At 36.0% G+C, this 20171-nt stretch overlaps 2 protein-coding genes across 8 annotated transcripts in view; one reads left to right on the top strand and one right to left on the bottom strand.

Annotated features, from left to right (window-relative positions):
- Positions 1–14550, top strand: part of SERINC1 (serine incorporator 1) — a 31873-nt gene extending 17323 nt beyond the window's left edge. Inside the window, exons 3-10 of the mRNA XM_038526683.1 lie at positions 1002–1171; positions 7342–7421; positions 7663–7800; positions 9339–9508; positions 9617–9707; positions 10872–11016; positions 11119–11349; positions 12950–14550. Coding sequence (XP_038382611.1) covers positions 1002–1171; positions 7342–7421; positions 7663–7800; positions 9339–9508; positions 9617–9707; positions 10872–11016; positions 11119–11349; positions 12950–13085 — 1161 coding nt within the window. The 3' untranslated portion in view covers positions 13086–14550. The remainder of the gene's footprint in view (positions 1–1001; positions 1172–7341; positions 7422–7662; positions 7801–9338; positions 9509–9616; positions 9708–10871; positions 11017–11118; positions 11350–12949) is intronic.
- HSF2 (heat shock transcription factor 2) overlaps positions 10988–20171 on the bottom strand; it is a 40997-nt gene continuing 31813 nt past the window's right edge. For 2 of the 7 annotated variants that reach the window (XM_038526681.1, XM_038526682.1), the window contains 3 exons: positions 17228–17343; positions 14457–14527; positions 10988–11243 (listed from right to left, as the gene is read on the bottom strand). In XM_038526681.1, coding sequence (XP_038382609.1) covers positions 17339–17343 — 5 coding nt within the window. In that variant the 3' untranslated portion in view covers positions 10988–11243; positions 14457–14527; positions 17228–17338. Of the gene's footprint in view, positions 11466–14456; positions 14528–17227; positions 17434–18749; positions 19756–20171 lie in introns of those variants that run through there. The other 5 variants (XM_038526676.1, XM_038526677.1, XM_038526679.1 and 2 more) reach the window with 4 other exon arrangements.

The raw sequence follows: 20171 nt of genomic DNA, 5'->3' as shown, positions 1-20171 counted from the left end.
TTATATTTTGGCATATTGGTTTGCTTTAACATTTTCTAGAGGAAATAATTCATTCTCATACATAAGAGTAGTGTATGTAGTTCTGAGGACTACCCCATTTATGTCACGATTTTTTAATTTTATTATTTGTGTTTGTGTTCTGATTCTTCTGTAATGGCTATCACTCTTTCTCAGAATTCTAAGTTAAAAAATAAAATCAGTGTCAGCTATTTGTTAATCCAAATCTATTCATTATCAGAAATAATACTTGTAGGGACACCTGGGTGCTCAGTAGTTGAGCATGTCTTTGGCTCAGGGCATGGCTACTCCCTCTCCTTGTGTCTCTCATAAATAAATAAAATCTTAGAGAAAAGAAAAAAAGAAATAACACTTGTAGACTAAGAGACCAAACTCAAAATGTATTTAGGTCACCTTGGCTTTGAGAAGCCTTCATTGTTTTTTTCATTATTTAGAAACTGACTTTATAATTCCTTAAGCTTTTATTGATTGTATTTCTCTAGTACAGGTAAGTCAGCATATCACAGGAGAATGCAAATTTTAGAAAATTTAGAATAAATCTACAAGTCAGGATAAACATCCAGTTTTTGATCAGCATTTACAGTTTATCTTGGGCTTACATAAAATGCAAAGAGAGTTAAGCATCTATCTGATGAAAATGTTCCAGGGTTGCCTGGGTGGCTTGGTCAGTTAAACCAGGTAAGCGTTTGCCTTTGGCTCAGGTCACGATAGGTCCTGGGATTGAGCCCCACGTCAGGCTTCCTGCTCAGAAGGGAGTCTCTTCTCCCTCTCCGTCTGCCCCTCCCTCTGCTTGTGTTCTCTTGATCTCTTTCTTTCTGTCACAAAATCTTTAAAAAAAAAAAAAAAAGTTCTGGACATACCTCGATTACATATTCAGCATTAACTGTAAAGGAAATTTGTTTTCTGAACCTTAAAACTATTGATTACATAGAACTTTCATTTTTATTGAAAAAATTCTACATCATAAACTCTTTGTTTTCTAGATTCCTGGATTTTGTGAAAATGAAAAAGGCATCGTTCCGTGTAATATTCTGGTTGGCTATAAAGCTGTATACCGTCTGTGCTTTGGCTTGGCTATGTTCTATCTTCTCCTTTCTCTGCTAATGATCAAAGTGAAGAGCAGCAGTGATCCAAGAGCTGCAGTGCATAATGGGTACGTCTTTGAGTAATACAGAAGTCTGGGGAGGCTTTTCTAAGTAATTTTGAGTCTGTCGAAAGAGACTTAATTTAAACAGTTTGCACAATTCTTTTGTTATTCATGAATGAACAGATAAAAATATCTTTACTGAGAATATCAGATTTTAGAAATACTAAGTAGTAGCCTTGGGTTATTTATTGGTATAATCTCTGGTGCATGATGTTTTATAGTTTCATCTGAAAAAGAGGATCTACCAGGGCACCTGGGGGCCACAGCCAGTTGAATATCAAACTCTTGGTTTCAGCTCATGTCGTGATCTCAGGGTCATGAGATTTAGCCTCGAGTCAGGCTCTGAACTCCATGTGGAGTCGGCTTGAGATTTTCTCTCCCTCTGTTCCCTCCTGCTTGTGCTCTCTCTCTCAAAAAAAAATTTTTTTTTTAAGAGGATATGTTAATAATGAGGAACTCATTCCTCCTCCTCCTTAGCTCTTGGTAGACCAGTCTTACTACATGAAACTGAACTTGGTTATGGCTGGTTGTAACTAGACAATCTAGAAAGAAACTTCAGGGTCCCTTTAATTAATCTCCTTTAATGGAGAGCCTCTATTCTGGTACTTAATTTGAATATTTGAATTTTATCTGTTCTTTTCTCCTCATAAATTTTTTAAAAATTGTTTTTGAGCATCTGCTGTCACTTATTTATTAACATTATGCTACCAAATACAGGAAGAATGAATAAGTGAAATACAAATATTAGTGAAAAAATGTACTGTGACAGGTTGATGTATTTTGTCCTTGTAGTCATTGGTTTGTGCTTGTGCTTCTACAACTATATTAAATGTTTTTAAACCCTTCTCAGAGTGCATCACAGAAGACTATGACAACAATTCCCTGAGATAATATTCTAATCAAAGTAGCATGCACATGGCACTCTTACAACCATCTTCTTACATGTTTTCTTTTTGAGATAAAATTGACATAACATTGTAGATTTAGCATATACAAAGTGTTGATTTCATTTGTTTATTGCAGTATGATTACCGTTGTAGAGTTTGCCAACACCTCAGTCATGTCACACAGTTATTTCTTTCTGGTGAGAGAACAGTTAGCAACATGGAAGTCTAATTCAGTTTTGCTGCCCGTAACCACGGTGCTGTGCATTAGATCTCCAGGACTTACTTATTGGTTGCAAGTTTGTTCTCTTTAATGACATCTCCCAATTCCCCCCACATACCCTATATTCTGGTAACCATTCTATTCTCAATTTTTACAGGTTCAGTTTTTTTCAGATTTCACATATGAGTGAAAGATCCTGTGGTATTTGTCTTTCTCTCTGGCTTAGCTCAGCACAGTGCCTTCGTAGTTGTGTGTCCTTGCCAGTGGCCGGATTTCTTTCTCGTGGCTAATAATCAGTTGTGTATCAATACTATGGTTTCTTCATTCATTGACAGACATTTGGGTTGTTTTCATATCTTGCCTATTGTGAATAATGCTGCAGTAAACATGGGAGAGAGATATCTTTCTGGTGTCTGGTTTTCATTTCCTTTAGATATATAAGTAGAAGTGGAATTGCTGGATCAGATGGCAGTTTCTCTTAATCTTTTAAGGAAACTATACTGTTTTTCATAGTGGCTGAACTAGTTTACATTCCCACCAACAGTGCACAAGTGTTCCTTTCCTCACCATGTCCTTGTCAACACTTATTTCTTCTTAATGATAGCCATTTTATTCTAACAAGCGTGAGATGATATCTCATAATAGCTTTGATTTATATTTCCCAGATGATTAGTGATATTGAGCACCTTTTCATATACTTTGGCCATTTGGATGTCTTTGGAAAAATATATGAGTTTCTCTGCCCATTTTTTAATTGGATTTTCTGTTTCTTCTTGATTTAGTCTTGATAGGTTGTATGTTTTTTAAGAATTTATATCTTTTGGGTATCCAATTTGTTGGTATATAATTCTTTATAGGAGTTTCTTATGAACGTATGCATTTCCATAGTTATCAGTTTTAATGTTTCCTCTCGTTTCTGATTTGGAGTATTCTTTTTTCTTAGTCTAGCTGAAGATTTGTTGGTTTCGTCTTTTTGAAATACTCTCTTAGTTTCATTGATCTTTTCTATTTTTTACTGTTCTGTATCACGTTTATTTCCACTCTGATTTTTGTTATTTCCCTGCTTCTGCTTTGACCTTCTTTTTTCAAGTCCTTAAGTTATTTATATTGGTAAGGTTGTTAAAGGTCTTACTGTTTTCTTAATACATGCATTTGTCACTATATACTTCCTCGAGGAACTGCTTTTGCAGTTTCTAGTTTCATTCTGTTGTAGCTGGAAAAAATACTTGGTATGATTTCAATCTTAAATTTGAAGACTTTTTTGGGTCTTATCATAGGATCTGTTCATACTGGAGAATGTTCCATGTACACTCAAGAAGAATGTGTATTCTGTTGATGTTGGTTGAAATGGTCTATAAATGTGTTAGGTCCATTTGGCCTAACACATGGTTCAAATTCAGCATTTCTGTGTTGATTTTCGGTCTGGAGGGTTTATCCATTGCTGAAAGTGTGGGGTACTGAAGTCTACTACTAGTATTGTCCATTTCTCCCTTAAAATCTGTTAGTATTTGGGCAGCCCCGGTGGCCTAGTGGTTTAGCGCCACGTCAGGCCCCCAGCGTGGAGCCTGCTTCTCCCTCTGCCTGTGTCTCTGCCTCTCTCTCATGAATAATAAAATCTTAAAAAAAAAAAAAAAAAAAAAACTGTTAGAATTTGCTTGATGTATGTAAGTGTTCCGGTGTTGGGCATATATATACTTAGAGGTGGTTGTATCTTTGTGGAGAATTGAGTTGGCCCCATTATCATTATATAACGGCCACGTTTGTCTCTTGTGTTACCTTTTTTGTCTTAAAGTTTATTTTGTTTGGTATAGGTATGCTTCCCCTACTTTCTTTTGCTTTCCAATTGCATGGGATATCCTTTACTATCCCTGCACTTTGAGCCTGAAGTGAGTCTTCTGTGCGGCATATAGTTGGGTCTTGGTTTTTAATCCATCTAGCCACACCATGCCTTTTGATTGGTAACTTTAGTACAGACACACTTAAGATAATTATTGATATGTAAGGCCTTCATAATGTTACCGTATTCATTGCTTTCTGGTTGTTTTGTATTTCCATTGTTTCTTTTCCCTTCATTTCTGCCTGCTTTTGTAATTACATTGGTGTTCTCTGGTGGTATGCTTTGTTTCCCTTTATCTTTTGTGAATCTAGGTTTTTGCTTTGTGGTTACTGTGAGGCTTCCATAAACATCTTTTAGATAAAAAGGTCTATTTTATGCTGAGAGCTACTTCAGTTGTATACAAAAGCCCTACCTATTTACTCCTCCCCTTTTGTATGTTTTATGTCATAGTTTACCTTTTTTATATTGTATATTAACATAGTACTGAATAGTTGAACACTTCTCATTAACCTTTATAGGTAAATGTTAACATGTCATATTATAGAATTAGTTTCTGTAATCTTACTGTGTATTTATCTTCATCAGTTTGTTACATACTCTGTATGTTTTCATGTCACTAATCAGCATCTTTCATTTGAGCTTGAACTTTCACCATTTTGTGCAAGGTAGGTCTGGGGTGGTGAACTCAGCTTTTATTTATCTGGGAAAGTCTTTATTTCTCTTTCGTATCTGAAGGATGACTCTGGATGGATAGAGTATTCTTGGCTGGCAGTTTTTTTCTTTCAAAACTTGGAAGGTTTCATTCCCCTCTCTCCTAGCCTATAGCATTTCTGCTGAGAAATCCACTTATATTTTAGTGGGAGATCCTTAGTAGATTACAATCCTTTTTCTCTCTGGCTGCTTTTAGGATCTTCTCTTTATCTTCCACCCATCTTGCGTCTTAGAGTTGTGAACTTGGATGTGTATTTCCCATGCTTGGGAAATTCTCTTACTTCTTTAAATAAACTTTGCCCCAGTATTTGTCTCCTCCCCTCTCTGGAATGCTAATTATTCCAGTGTTTAGATACCATGGATCAAATGGGCTTTCTTTGTTGTTTTTCATTCTTTTTTCCTCTGCTCACTTTTATCTGGTTATTTCAAAATTTAAGTTCTCTAGGTCACCTACTCTGTCCTACATTTGATCTACCCTCCTGCAAGTGTTCTCTTGCATTTTTTATTTCTTTCATCAGATTCTTTGGCTCCAAAATTTGGTTCTTTTTTTATGATTTCTGGCTCTGCTAAATTTCTCATTTTGTTCACGTATTTATTTTCCTGATTTTTTCTTTTTTGTGTTTTCTGCTAGCTCATTGAGTCTCCTTAAAGCAGCTATTTTGGTTCTTTAGCCAATAGGTTGCAAGATTCCATGCCTTTGAGCTCAGTTGTTGGATTATTATCTTTTGGTGATGGAATGCTTTTTTTTTTTTTTTTAATGTTCCATGTAGTTTTGTGTTGCTGCTTGAGATAGCAGATATCTCAAGTCTTTACTGGTTGCCTTCAGATGGGGTATACTCTTCTTAATTCTGTTTATGTATCTGGGGTTCTCTCTGACCTTGTATTTACACACTTCACATTTCTTGCTCCCCTTTGTGGAAGAAATCTTAAGTTTTTATGACTTGTCTGGTTCTTACAACTCACCTTGCTGGCCACTAGAAAGTCTTTTTTGTTTCCCAGAAGGTACCACTACAGCTCAAGTCTACAGTTTTTCCCTTGCCACACACCATGTTTTCCTCAGAGCACTCTCGTGCCTGCATTGGCTCTTGTTGCGACACTCTGGAGCACACACAAGTAGCTGGCAGCAGAGTGGGAGCTGTGGGTTTAATATACTCCCAGTGTTTGGCGTCCCACACAGCCAGCAACAGACCCTTAGCTGAGGATGTCCCAGAGATATGTGAGTGTATTTCCTGCTGAAGTCCTGAATGTAGTTGGCAGAAACTGTTCCTGTAGTGCTTTTTGATATTCCTATCTGCTTTCTTCATGTCCTCTCTCTCTTTAGTCACGGAGGTCCTGCTTCAGTAATCTGGGTGCTTCTGGACAAAAATGGGTTTCTCCAGAATTGTCCCACAGAGTTGGGGTAGCTGTCACTCAAAGCTCTCATTTTTCTCCATGGGAGAGGCTGCCGCCAGATAACGTTCATACTGTATTGCCATGGTGCAGGGGCAGTGCTGGCAAAGTTTCTCTTCCCCTCTCTGCACCAAACTCATCTCTCCACCCCAACCCCACTCTCCTTGCTCCCAACACATGCACATGCCATTCTGGAATCTTCCCCCAGAAGGCTAGACTTTTATAAAGTGTTTCTCAGTCATGGGTATTTGCCAGCATCAGCACTCAAGCTTTTCCCCAACTGGGAAAAGCTGGGAGGGGTTCGGGAAGTTCATTGGTTCTGCAGGCCAAAGTCCACCTGCCTATTATGAAATACACAGGTGCTGAAAATTCCTTTTGGGTTTCTTGGCAAATGTTTCTGTATCTCACAACTCCACAGAGGCACTTCTATTGATGGATGGATGCCTAAGTAGTTGTTAAAAACAGGGAACAAAAATAGGGACTTTTACAACATCAAGATGCTGATGTCCTAAAAGCCAGTTTTTTTGTTACTATCAGAGTTTAATGATTCAACAATTCTATGTATTTTTCAGCATTCATCAAGATATGTGTCCTCTTAATCTCTTACCGATTTCACCCACCTCCCTTCTGGCATCTACTAGTTCTCTGTATTTAAAGTCTGGGAGGTTTTTTTGTTTATCTTTTCCTCTTCATTTGTTTTCTTTGTTAAACTCCACATATGAGTGAAATCCTAAGGTATTTGTGTTTCTGACTTATTTCATTTAGCATCATACCTGATTAATTTTTTAAAATCATGAATATAGGGGATCCCCTGGGTTGGCTCAGCAGTTTAGCACCTGCCTTTGGCCCAGGGCGCGATCCTGGAGACCCATGGAGCCTGCTTCTTCCTCTGCCTATGTCTCTGCCTCTCTCTCTCTCTATCATGAATAAATAAATAAATCTTTAAAAATAAAATAAAATAAAATCATGAATATAGAATATTCTCATTTTCTCATGAGTTATCTTTCTTAACATTGTCCTAAACAGTCATGTAAACTCTAGCTATTTTTTCAGATGCTCTTAAAAGATTTCATACATGAAACTATTTACTGAGTGAATATTTATTAGTAAAATGTATCTCTATTTCTTTTAGATTTTGGTTCTTTAAATTTGCCACAGCAATTGCGATTATTATTGGGGCTTTCTTCATTCCAGAAGGAACTTTTACAACTGGTAATAAATCTTTTTTCTTGTGTGATGTTGATGTTTTATAAAGAAACTGACATAACTGTTGCCTGGAACTGTAACACCACTTGTTTTGTTTTTTTGGTGTTTTGTTTTTTTTTTTCCAGTTGGCAAAATCAAGGCAATTGTGTAAAATATTATTTTCCCCCCTTTGTGTATTGTCATTATGAAGACGAAATAACAAAAAGTGAACCAGCCACTCATTTGTATGTGTGTTTTTTTCTTTCAGTGTGGTTTTATGTAGGCATGGCAGGTGCCTTTTGCTTCATCCTCATACAGCTAGTCTTACTTATTGATTTTGCCCATTCATGGAATGAATCGTGGGTTGAAAAAATGGAAGAAGGGAACTCAAGATGCTGGTATGCAGGTAAGCCTTTTGTCTTACAGAGCATCCTCAAGATAGATGAACTTTGAAGGTGAGAGCATGTATGTAGCCTTTAGGGAAATCAGGATTTTTAGGACAAATTTTTGTGAAGAAGTGTTTACAAGTTTGTGAGTGGCATTGTATCACATTCTGTCAGCAACTTGCTGAGAGAGCTTCTGGGGAATCAAGGACATCATACTCAAGAGCTAGGATATAATCCAAAATACCTTGAACTGCTAAACTAGATGTAGCACAAAGGCTACTGCCGACAGGAGGTACTTTTAACAGCCTAATTGTTCTATTCTACAGCAGCTTAAAAATATTAAAGGGACTAGGACTGCTAGAAATAAACAATGGCATAATTCATAAACATCAGCATGCAGAAAAATATAAAAAGCAAGTCGAACATTTTATTTTATGTAAGTAGGAAGATGCCTTTTTGTGTATCAGTAACACCCAAGGGGAATTCTTGTGTAAGTGTGACAAATATTTTACTTGTAATTATGAGCTTGAATCTTCTGGTTATAGCAAAATAAGGATCGAATTCATTTGCTTACTGCAGGTGATGAAAAGGAGGGAAGAGAACCAGGTTAAGTGCATAGTAGTCTGTACTTGTGCGAACAGAACTATGATGAAGACCCTAGTTAAGGTGCATAGCTGCTGCTCAGTTTCACATAGTAGTTGCCTTGTAGATACATGGACTCAGTATTGATTAGATTTTTTCTGATTTCTTTCAAAAGCCGTCAGTCTGAATTCTTACGTGAAATGTTCTGAGTTTCAGCTAAGAGAGTTTATTATTCAGAGAAATAAGCTTCAGTAATTTGGAAAATTCACTTTTATACAACACCTCACTCTTTAATGCAAATCTAATGCATTTGTTCCCTGCTGTACCACCAGTGCTTAGAACTTTGTAGGTGTTCAATTAATTTGTTGGGTGAATCCCTTCAGGCATATCTACATAAACCACCTGTATACAGATCACACATTAGCACAAAAATACATTGTATATGTTTTAATTTACATAGAAGAAACTTGGTTTGTCTCATTAAATAATAATGACTTACTGTTACATAATGAAAACTTCTTAAAGGTAGTTAAGGGGCACCTGGGTGGTTTGGTTAAGCAATGGACTCTTGATCTCAGGGTCATGAGTTCAAGCTCTGAGTTGGGTTCCACACTAGGCATGGAGCCCTACATTTAAAAAAGTAAAAAATAATTAGTTAATAGGGAAAAGCATCATTTTGTGGGCTTAGCATTCAATTTTCCTCTTCTTTTTCTGTATTTTGAAAATTATGGTTAATGTATGTGAATGTCTGTAAGAGATATTATTTAATATATTACTTATTGTCCTTGAAAGTCCTATAGTGAGTGAGCTCTGTGTGAAGACTATAAAATCTATGATAAACTTCAGAAATAATATTCTTCCTGCTTTTATAGCCTGCATAATGCTGACAATGTTAGTTGCTTAAAATACATTTTGAATAAAATGATTGTTTTGAAAATGAGCCTAAATTCTAATTGTCCAATTATTTCTTTCACAGCATTGTTATCAGCTACAGCTCTGAATTACCTGCTGTCTTTAGTTGCTATTGTCCTATTCTTCATTTACTATACTCATCCAGCCAGTTGTTCAGAAAATAAAGCATTCATCAGTGTCAACATGCTCCTATGCCTTGGTGCTTCTGTAATGTCTATACTGCCAAAAATCCAAGTATGATCTTTATGTCATTAGTTTTTATAAGTTTCCATTTTTCTAAGTTTTCCTAAATTTTTAATGATGTCAGAATATTTATTTGTCTTGCTTAAATTTTCTTTGTAGGAATCACAACCCAGGTCTGGTTTGTTACAGTCCTCAGTAATCACAGTCTACACAATGTACTTGACATGGTCTGCTATGACCAATGAACCAGGTATGTTTTGTTTGCTTGGGTTTATTTATTTTTATTTATTTTTTTTTTTTTAAGATTTTTATTCATTCATGAGAGACACAGGCAGAGGGAGAAGCAGACTCCATGCAGGGAGCCAATGTGGGACTCGATGCCGGGACTCTGGGGTCACGCCCTGGGCCAAAGGCCACTAAGCCTCAGAGCCATCCAGGGATCCCCGGGTTTGTTTATTTTTAGTGAATTCTGCAACTTTTTTTTTTTTTTTTTTCAAAGATGGTCATTTTGTGAAATTAAGATATTTTAAAAAGCCTCTAGGGGCACCTGGGTGGCTCAGTGGATTAAGTGTCTGACTCTTGATTTCAGTTCATGTCATGATTTCATGGATCCTGAGATTAATTCCCCTGATCACTCAGCAGGGAGTTGCTTGAAATTCTCTCCCCCCTCTCTGGGGAGGTGGGGCTGGGGAGGCACACTCTCTTGTTCTCACTTTTCCTCCCTTTTTCTAAAATAAATCCGTCTTTCAAAAAAGAAAAGCCTCTAGAGGAATAAACAGTATGGAAATAATACCGTTTTTATGTTTGATTTATCACTGTGTATGTTTTCATTTTGTTTATTTCACTAACAAAATTATAAGACTGAAGGTGGCGCTAAATCACTGAGCCACCCGGGCTGCCCTGAATTTTATTATACTTAGGAGAGCTCATCTAAATTTCACCTATGTTTAATACCCTCGTTTTCACTTGAGGTTTAAAATGAAATTACTTGGGGGATCCCTGGGTGGCTCAGCGGTTTAGCGCCTGCCTTTGGTCCAGGGCTTGATACTGGAGACCCGGGATCGAGTCCCACATCAGGCTCCCTGCGTGGAGTCTGCTTCTCCCTCTGCCTGTGTCTCTGCCTCTCTCTCTCTCTCTGTCTCTCATGAATAAATAAAATCTTTAAAAAAAAAATGAAATTACTTGGTTTTTCTGGGCATTTCTGTAAAATCAGCACTATAGTATTTCAAAGGTCTCATCATTAACAAATACTTATCTCCAAGTATTTTTTTCTTGCACTTGTACCATTTTCCAGGAAAATTTTTTGAATATGCAAGGACATAAAGCGTTTTAAAGAAATGTAACTAGGCCCTGAAAAATAAATTACTTTTTATACTATTCTGACATTTTAATTTGACCTTAATTTACATTACAGAAACTAATTGCAACCCAAGTCTACTAAGCATAATTGGGTACAATACAACAAGCACTATCCCAAAGGAGGGGCAGTCCGTCCAGTGGTGGCATGCTCAAGGAATTATAGGACTGATCCTCTTTTTATTGTGTGTGTTTTATTCAAGGTAAGAAAAATTGTGGATTAACAAGAAATCTTAGCCATTCGTATAAAAATCATTTTTTTAAAAATACCCTTTTTCCTTCTCTCTTCCTTAACTTTCATGCAGCATCCGCACTTCAAACAACAGTCAGGTTAATAAATTGACTCTAACCAGTGATGAATCAACATTAATAGAAGATGGTGGAGCCAGAAGTGATGGGTCACTGGAGGATGGAGATGATGTTCACCGAGCTGTAGATAATGAAAGGGATGGTGTTACTTATAGTTACTCCTTCTTTCACTTCATGCTTTTCTTGGCTTCACTTTATATCATGATGACCCTTACCAACTGGTACAGGTAATTATATTTCATGAAAACTCCACATGTGGAAATTTTGATGTTTTTCATGATTCCATTGCAAAACATGTGGTAGGAAGTACTTTTTCTCCTCCAGGGTATTTCAAAATTTACATCTACATGAATAATGAGATCAGTATGAGAAACGTACTTTTACTTCCTTGCTTTGGCGTTAATAGTGAAATACTTCCCAATCTTGAAGAAATTAAAATAGAAAGCTTCATGAAATTAACATATAGAAATAGAATTACCATGTTGATAGTTGATCCAACACAATGTTTTTATTTTTTTTGACACTGTAATCTTTCCTTTTGTTCAAACTGTTGTTAAAAGCACTTAAGTTTTCAGAATTGAGGTGGAAATACATTAATGTAGATAAAGATAAATGGCTACTCTAAGATTGGATCCTTAGAACTCTTCATAGCTGTAATTTATGCTTTTTTTTATCACTTCACAATCTATAAATCTATAGTAATAGGAAGGTAGTTTATATATTTTGTTTTCAAAAATTTCTAATTTTGTCAAAATGATTATGGATAAATTCAATTTAAGATTCAAATAGAACTATATGGTTTGGACAGTTCTGTTTTTAATCATTTTTAATGCAGAATATCCTTAATTTGTAAGAAGACTTTGAATACCAGAAAAAAATGTAGATAAAAGATTTAGTTAAAAATGTAGAAAAAAGATGTAGGTAAAAGAGTATTCTTCATTTTGAGAGACTTTACTGGCATGTATTTTTTAAAATCCCTACACTGCAGCCTATTAAGTGATAAAGAATCCGTGTAGTCCTCAGTAATTCACAGCTTTGACTGTCAGATAATAGTAAACGTTAAGACTTTAGATTGGGGGCCCCTGGCTGGCTCAGTCAGAGAAGCATGCGACTGATCCTCAGGGTTGTGAGTTTGAGCCCCATGCTTCAGAGATTACTGAAAAACAAAATCTTTTTTAAATGAAAAATATTTTTGGTATTTTTCATTTGCACAAAAACCAGATAAATTGGGCATGTATTTCCGTCCCAATCTCTTAAATCTGAAAAGGCTGAAGGTGGGAGAGTGGTTCCCATATACACTTTGAACAGATTATACTTTTTCACGAGGCAGGATTGATAAGTCTTTTATAACAATACTCTTATCCACACTCCATTTCTCTGCTCAGAACTACTAAGCCAGAAATACAGGTTCCCCCCTACTTTCTTAATGCTTGTATTATACGAATTCATTTTTATGAAAGATCTACAGTTTAGTACCTTTTTTTGCTACATGAAAGAAACACGAGAAATTTTACTTTTAAGAGAAAAGCTGTTTACACTTTATGTAGGTTTTTTTGTAAAAGTAAAATGGCCTAATACAAACTTTCGGAAAGTGGGGACCTGTACGTAAAGACCTTGTATTAGTAAAAGAACTAATTCGGAAGCTGATTTCCTTTATTCCTTTAATTGATATTTACCTTCACATTAGCTATTAAAGTAGTATAGCAAGCAGGGCAACAGATTAGCCCAGCAGCTGTCTCTTATCAAAAATTGTATACGAAGAACACATTTGAAGTAAAGCTATGTGTGATGGCTGATAACCGCTTCCCCTTTTTTCTTAAATTTTAGGTATGAGCCTTCTCGTGAGATGAAAAGTCAGTGGACAGCAGTCTGGGTGAAAATCTCTTCTAGTTGGATCGGCATTGTGTTATATGTTTGGACACTAGTGGCACCACTTGTCCTTACAAATCGTGATTTTGATTGAGAACAGGACTTCTGGCATGAAAGTCCCACTTTGATCATTGCTTGTTTGAGATTAACAGTATTCCCAACTTTTGTAAAGTTGTGTATGTGTGCTTCCCATGTAACTTCTCCAGTGTTCTGGCATGAACTAGATTTTATCGCTTGCCATTTTATTCATTGTATTCTTGCCAAGCACATTGATACGTGTGTTAGAATGAATTACAAAAGGAGAGATTTAGTAAGAGTCTGGTGGTGACTTAGGAAAAATGGACATTGTTAGGTTTATCCTTAGCTCTGTGCCTATGAAACTGAGTAAAAACAAAACTGCTTGACAGTTTGACTTTTAAATTGTGCTAGTACCTAAGCTGTTTTAGAAAGTATAAAAGGAAATGTATAGCTGCCTTTTGAAATATTTGATGCCTTGCCCTACAAGAGATGGCAAAGTACATGGCTGTTGTAGAATGTATAAACAAGTTGCTCATATGCCAGTCTGAAAAATCTTTTCAGGTTTTTCCCTTGATGTGAAGATAAGGAAGTTGTATAGGTAGGCAGTGTTTGATGGACAACAGTGTAAATTATGGGAATTGAGACACAGGCTTCACAGAAAGATCATGATAGTGGGTTAAAGTTAGATCATAAATCATAATCTTCCCTGGGTAGGCATGGCCTTTCACAGCAACATACCAACTTTGTTTTTGGTCACTTAAACACATGCAAAAATATAGGTTCAGTGGAGATGTTAGGAACTTTGAAGGATTTAGACCAAGCTTTTGAAAAAGATAATCATGGGTTAGAAGTCAGTTGTTGAAAATCGCTTTGAAAGTTCATTTTGAAAATCAAAGGTGGTAAACTTTTGACAGGACAGGACAGAACTGCAATATACCAAGCCTCAGGAGATACTTAGATAAAATCTTATCCAGTCCTTCATTTTAAAAATGAAGGTACTGAAGCTCAAGAAGCTCAGATAGTTAATCAGTGGCCAAGCTGGGAAATCCCAAATTTTCCCAAAGTAGCTGGCATTTTTTTTGGCATTCAATAGATTTTACACCTTATTAGTGGTGGATAATTTGTTAGGTGATTTGCTGGTGTCCAGCTTGGCATCTACCCATAAACTGAGGCCAGGAGAATGATGGATGGAATGCTACAGAATATAAACTGCTTATAGTACATTATACAGTTGAGATGATGTTTAAAATGCTTTTGTCTTTGCTGCCATCTAATTGAAATATATAGTTTAATTATAGTCTTACAATCTGAAAAATCAATCAGTATGACAATTAACTTAGAAACTTAGTTACTTGTACATGTTATTAGTGTCTTAATGGATCTTAAAATCTACATTTGCTTCTTTTAAGGGTATTTATTAATGTAAATGAAATATATAACAACTCACCATAATTCCCCAACTTTATTCTCTGTGTGTTGATATTGTATTCCATCATTTTGAATGGCTGTGTTCTATCTCTAAATAAATGAATTCAGAGAAAGTGTGTGGTATATTAATTCTTTAGCAACTCAAATTTAGGTAGCTATAATACTCAGACCTACTTTTTTTCCTGTATACAAAAGAACCTGAAACAAGAAGGTTAAGCTGTCCATTTTGTGTCCTGAAAAACTGAATCGTTTTAAAGGTCCTTTTGGGCCTCTGTAAATAACCCTTGAAGTTGGAATCTCACATAATTAAAAGTGATGTTCTTTGAAGAACCTTTAGTAAATGGGCCAGTTTAGTTTGGAGACTACTTTTAATTCATTTGATAAATATTCTACATCTGCTGTGTCCTGTAGGCTTTTTTTTTTCCTAAGTTGCAAATGGATGCTGACATGTGACAGTATAAGAAGTCCCTTACCGCCTCCCCCCCCGCCCCGCCCCAAAAAAGTAACAAAGTGCCATTTCAGCTGAGTTACCATTTAGTGTACTTTAATAATTCATTTAAAATGGTATGATATCTCCAATACTATAGGCAAGACAATGTAAAACTTATTTACTCAGTAAAATCTTAGGTTCACACAAAAGCGTATATATGAATGATGGTTCCTTGCTTTTTTTGCAATAGTCCAAACTGTAAACCCCAAAGTCCTTCAACTGGTGAATGTTTAAACACATAGTGGTACATCTCTATCATGGACTACTACTAAACAATAAAACCGGAATGAACTGTTTCGTACACAAACCAACCTGACTGGCTCTCCAGGGAAGTATGAAATTGGATTTTAAAAAGCCAATCCCAAAAGGTTACACAGAAGTATAATTTCATTGATTATATGCTTTCAAGGAATGGAGATCAGTGGTTCTTTGGAACCAGGGATGAAGAGAAGAATCCTTGTGGATGGGCTGAGCAGTTTTACAGAAACTGCCATCTTCCAATGTTCACACCATCGTTGCACAAACAACTCAGTTTCTTTGCATCCTTGCCAGCATTTGGTGTCACTACTTACTTTAGCCATTCTGATAGGAATATCATCTCTCTGGTTTTAATTTGCCTTTCCCAAATGGCTGATGATGTTTACTATCTTTTCATGTGCTTATTTGCCATCTGTATGTCCTCAGTAAAATGTCTGTTCATGCCTTCTGGCTATTTTCTAGTTGGATGGTTTTTTTATTATAATTTGTTGAGTTTTGAGAGTTACTCATCCTTTATCAGATAGGTGGTTTGCAAACTTTGTCCTAGTCTGTATCCTGGTCTTACCATCTGAACAGTCTTTTGAAGATCAAAAATGGTTAATTTTGATTAGTTTCAATTTTTCAAAGACTTTACATGCTTCAGTTTTCACAGTGTTATAGTTCCTTTATGTTAAACTTGGACTGCCCCCGTAACACCTCTGAAAGCATCCCCGTTTACTGGGCAGATGCTCCATTCTTGTACACACTTGATTTTTCTGTGTTCTAAGATGTAAGATAAAGAGGACACTTTTGTTCCTTTTTTTAGTGAAGTGTATTAGGTTTCTCCAGAAAAATAACCAATAGGATACTTTGATAAATGTTGAAAATGGCACTTCACCCCTGTGGTCTTTCTTACCCCAAACCCATTAACTCCTGTTAATAATGGGAAAAGCAGTAAACCCAAATGAAGATCACTCTATCAAAATACCATGGCAGCACTCCAAACTAAAGCCTAGCTTATTTGTACTTTAGTCTGACACCAATTGCGTGAAATGTGATTTGCTTTATGGCCTAATAAGCAACCAATTCTCAAAAGATATTTCATGTGTCCTTGAACATTTAGGCTCTAATTCTTAAACATCCTACGTATGTCCACAATGAAATATCATTTTGTCATTTTCCCAGTCTACAGACTGTTTTCACACTTAAGCCTCTGGTCAGCTGAGTATATCATCCCTATGAAAACATAGTGACGCACCTTAAGAACATTCAGCTTTTGTCCTACACCATTTCTGATGGTGATACTTATACCCCCTTAAGCGAAAGTAAGTTATAAAGGGGATGAAGATGGGGTGGGGAGGAGGGCTACTCAGTCTTCATACTGTGGTACTTGTTTTCCAGACACTACAGAGACTTCCTTTGGTAAACCAGAGTTTTTAGAGAAATCAGTTTCCAATCTTCAATTTCCTTGTTAACTCCTTCCTGAGGTTGGATCTGCCTGAAAAGATGCCTTAAGGACATCAAGGCATCATCCCTCTTAACAGTTACTTTTCACATTTAACAAAGCTGCATTCTGAATCTTACCAATCTGGATAAAATCTCGAACACTCAATATATAAAATTTTGTGTATTGGTGAGAAAGAATGAAAGGGGGGAAAAATCTTTTTGCAATTCAGGTATTTTTTTGTTTTGAATGATGATCTAATTATAAATCCCCAGCTACTAAATCATAAAATAATAGTTCTGGTATATAATTCTGAAGGAGTTCAAAGGACTGAGGGATACTGCTGTGACAAAATTCCTTCCATCATGTTTTCAAGAGTTCTACGCCTATGGAAACAAAAAGGAATGAAATTGATGCTTTTACACTGATAATCTTCACCCTCAGATACAAAAAAAATGGGGGGAAAACTCCCATCAAGACCTTCTCACTAAAAAATGTATTTCTGATAACATTTTACTTATGTTTACCAAAATTTGAATCTTTTATTAGTGAACACTGACCAACCAAAAAAAAAAAAAAATCCAAAGACAGAACATAATAGTTTTTGTGCCCTACTCACCTGAAGTCTACAATGGTGTCCAAGATTGATGGGTGGCTCTCTTCTAAGCTGTGATTCAGGAAGCCAAATTTCTTCTTGAATGAATACTCAGAAGCCACATACTCCTCTGCATCAAGCTAGTGAAGGGGTGAAAGAGCAAGGAGGATTGCAGAGGGGAGGTTTTCACAGACCAGATCTGGAAGTTCTGTACATCACTTCTGATTTATCTGTCAGAATTCAATTACACAGCCACCTTGTTTACAAAGGTGGAAATAAATCTAACTGCATGACAGAGAAAATGCCTTGGATAATTAGACTGCTTTAGTGAATTGTATATAATTGGAGACAAACTTCCGTAATGCTTAGAATCTTACTGTTATAGGAAATAATTTCAAATTTAGTTGTTGAGAAGTGTGACACTATCTTCAATGTAGGACTTTGACACGTAATAAAATCAAGATAAAATTCTTTGGGAGAAGTGGAATGGATGATGAATGGATATCAAATCACTATGGTATTTACAGATTCCTCTAGATACATTTAAACAGCACATAATTGTATTTTTAAACAGTAACAATTAAATTTAGGATGGTGTTAATATTAGCATTTAAAAATATAACTTCCAACTAAAGATGAAAATTTTTAATTTTTTAAACTTAAAAAGTACTACAAAGTATGAAGTTTTGCAAGATTTTTAGAATACTTTTAAAGCTCCAAAATATCCCCAAGGAGAAGAAATTTTATCATTCCACACTGAAGAAGAGAAGGGAATAAGAACATCTCTAAAGTTATTTCTCCTCTCAGCTCTAAATTCTTGTACAGACCTTAACAACCTCCAGGAAAGTGATCTCTATAGCTTATGCAGAAACCTCTGGGGACTTGAATTAGTTCACCAAGATGCCACGGTCAGAGTCCAATGTTTTAAAGATCTGCTAAGGAAGGGTTTCCTATTTCTCTGTGCTAGGCTTTACTTTGAATTTCTACATCATAGTAAGAGAAATTCCAAGATATTAAGAGACGGAATATGGCCAAGAGGAAGGCCCTATTTTAATTTGTATTCAAATATAAATTGCACTGCTTCCACCCTTGTGCCTGAAGGTGGAATTCAACTTGATAAAAGAGGTGCCCGCCTTGCATTAAGCCTCTGTAAGCCTCTTGAACAACTGGTCCAAAAGGAGAAAGTGACTTAACTGTTTGTCTCTCTAGGGGCAAAAATCACAGGCCTTTGGGTGGCATCCAGTGATAATGTTCTTACCTCATTTGGGACAATGAGAGGCATACTTCTCTTGGTTCTTTATTAGAAATATAGAAAGCAAGCGAGTATAACTTTTAACACAGAACTTTAAAACACATTAAGTTTAGAGACCTTATATTCCTTCTTGTTGTAATACACACAGTCTATCTCTTGAGATGGGGCACAAATTTCTTGGTATGACTCAATGGACAACAGACAGTTTACAATTTAAGCCTACCTACTTCCTATAAAAAGGAAAAAAAAATTATGTGGGTGTCACCTCTAAAGAAGACACATAACAGACACTAGTACGCAACATTCATTATATTTATTTTACTAAATAGTATGGTTCAAAAAAACACAAACAAATCAGAAAACTTTTACTTAAAACTAGTCCAACGAGATGGATGGTGTTGATGCCATCCCATCCCCTTCTTTCTACGTATGTGGAGCTGGAGCCATATCTGACAGCAAGCACTCATGTATACTTTGCCTTTCCTGTTGAACATGAATGAACTTCTCTGAACAAGAGAGACAAATGAAGTTTTACAAGATACAGGCACTTTATGTTCCCAGTTTTAAAAATAAGCCAAGTGAAAAATATTTAATAAAAGTAACTGGAACAGATAAAGCTTTAAGAGTTCTACCATTAGTTCTAGTGACTTAACACTCAATGCAAACAGACAGCATCAAACAAGTAAAACAAACAAAAGTTTAACTGGGGTTAATGGGCATATATGTAAAAAAGAAATCCAAGTTACTACAACTGGAGAAAAATGGCCATTTGAATCCAACTTAAAGATATGCCAACAATGTGCATTAAGTCTTATGTACCTACGTAGCTGAGTAACATCTGAAAGCTTTGCAAGAGTGTGTAAGAAAAGCAAAAGGTGCTTTTGATTCCACAGTATCTGATTAAACAAAACAAAGCAATTTACAAAAAAAAGTACCAAATGATACTTTAAAATAAATAGTTCATCATTTTGATGAATATATACATGTAGAGTCCACTTCTTGGGGATTTAACTATCTAAAAGTGGCATATCACTATCCAGAGGTGCAGGAGCAAGTTCACATAAATAAAACAGTGTGGCTTCACTAGCTTCGGCTTCAGTCAATGGCTCCAGGCGAACAAGCTTACTTTGGGTTGGCTCTGGATCTAGGCTGCTATCCAGAAGCTCATCAACTTCTATGGGTTTATCTACAGAGGACATAACTTCTGATGATGCTGTACTTCCCTGTTCAACAGTAGAAGCAGGGTTCCCATCGAGGAATGCAAGAAGTGGAAAGGCAGTGTACTGGATAAGCTGCTTATCTATAATAAAGATTAGAAAAATGCTCTTTTATCACCAGCTTATACAGAGTTCAAGCTGAAGGTGGAAAAAATGGAAACAGCTGTGCATATATGCAATCAGTACCCTTATACACCCAAACAAGAAATATGATACTTTGGTGTCAGTAAATTTTAAAATGTACTAGTCAGAAAAGTTAAGTCTTGTTATTCCAACTATTAAGATAGAGTTCTTTAAGTTCTCCTAAAGTTAATTTTTTTAAAAAGGACTTAAACTAGTACCTCACCAATTTAATTTTCTCTATAAGCTGAAACCTTGATACGTTATGCACAGAACTGAGAACAGTACATTCTGTGTTCAATCGTTAAGTATGGCAAGACTTTCCTTGGCTCACATTACTTTCTATGTAGGACTCTTTAATTTTAAAAATCTGTAAAAA

Source organism: Canis lupus, chromosome 1 (genome assembly GCF_011100685.1).
Source record: "Canis lupus familiaris isolate Mischka breed German Shepherd chromosome 1, alternate assembly UU_Cfam_GSD_1.0, whole genome shotgun sequence".
NCBI classification, from domain to species: domain Eukaryota; kingdom Metazoa; phylum Chordata; class Mammalia; order Carnivora; family Canidae; genus Canis; species Canis lupus.
The sequence above is the reverse complement of the archived record's forward strand: the minus strand, read 5'-3'. Positions and strand labels throughout refer to the sequence as shown.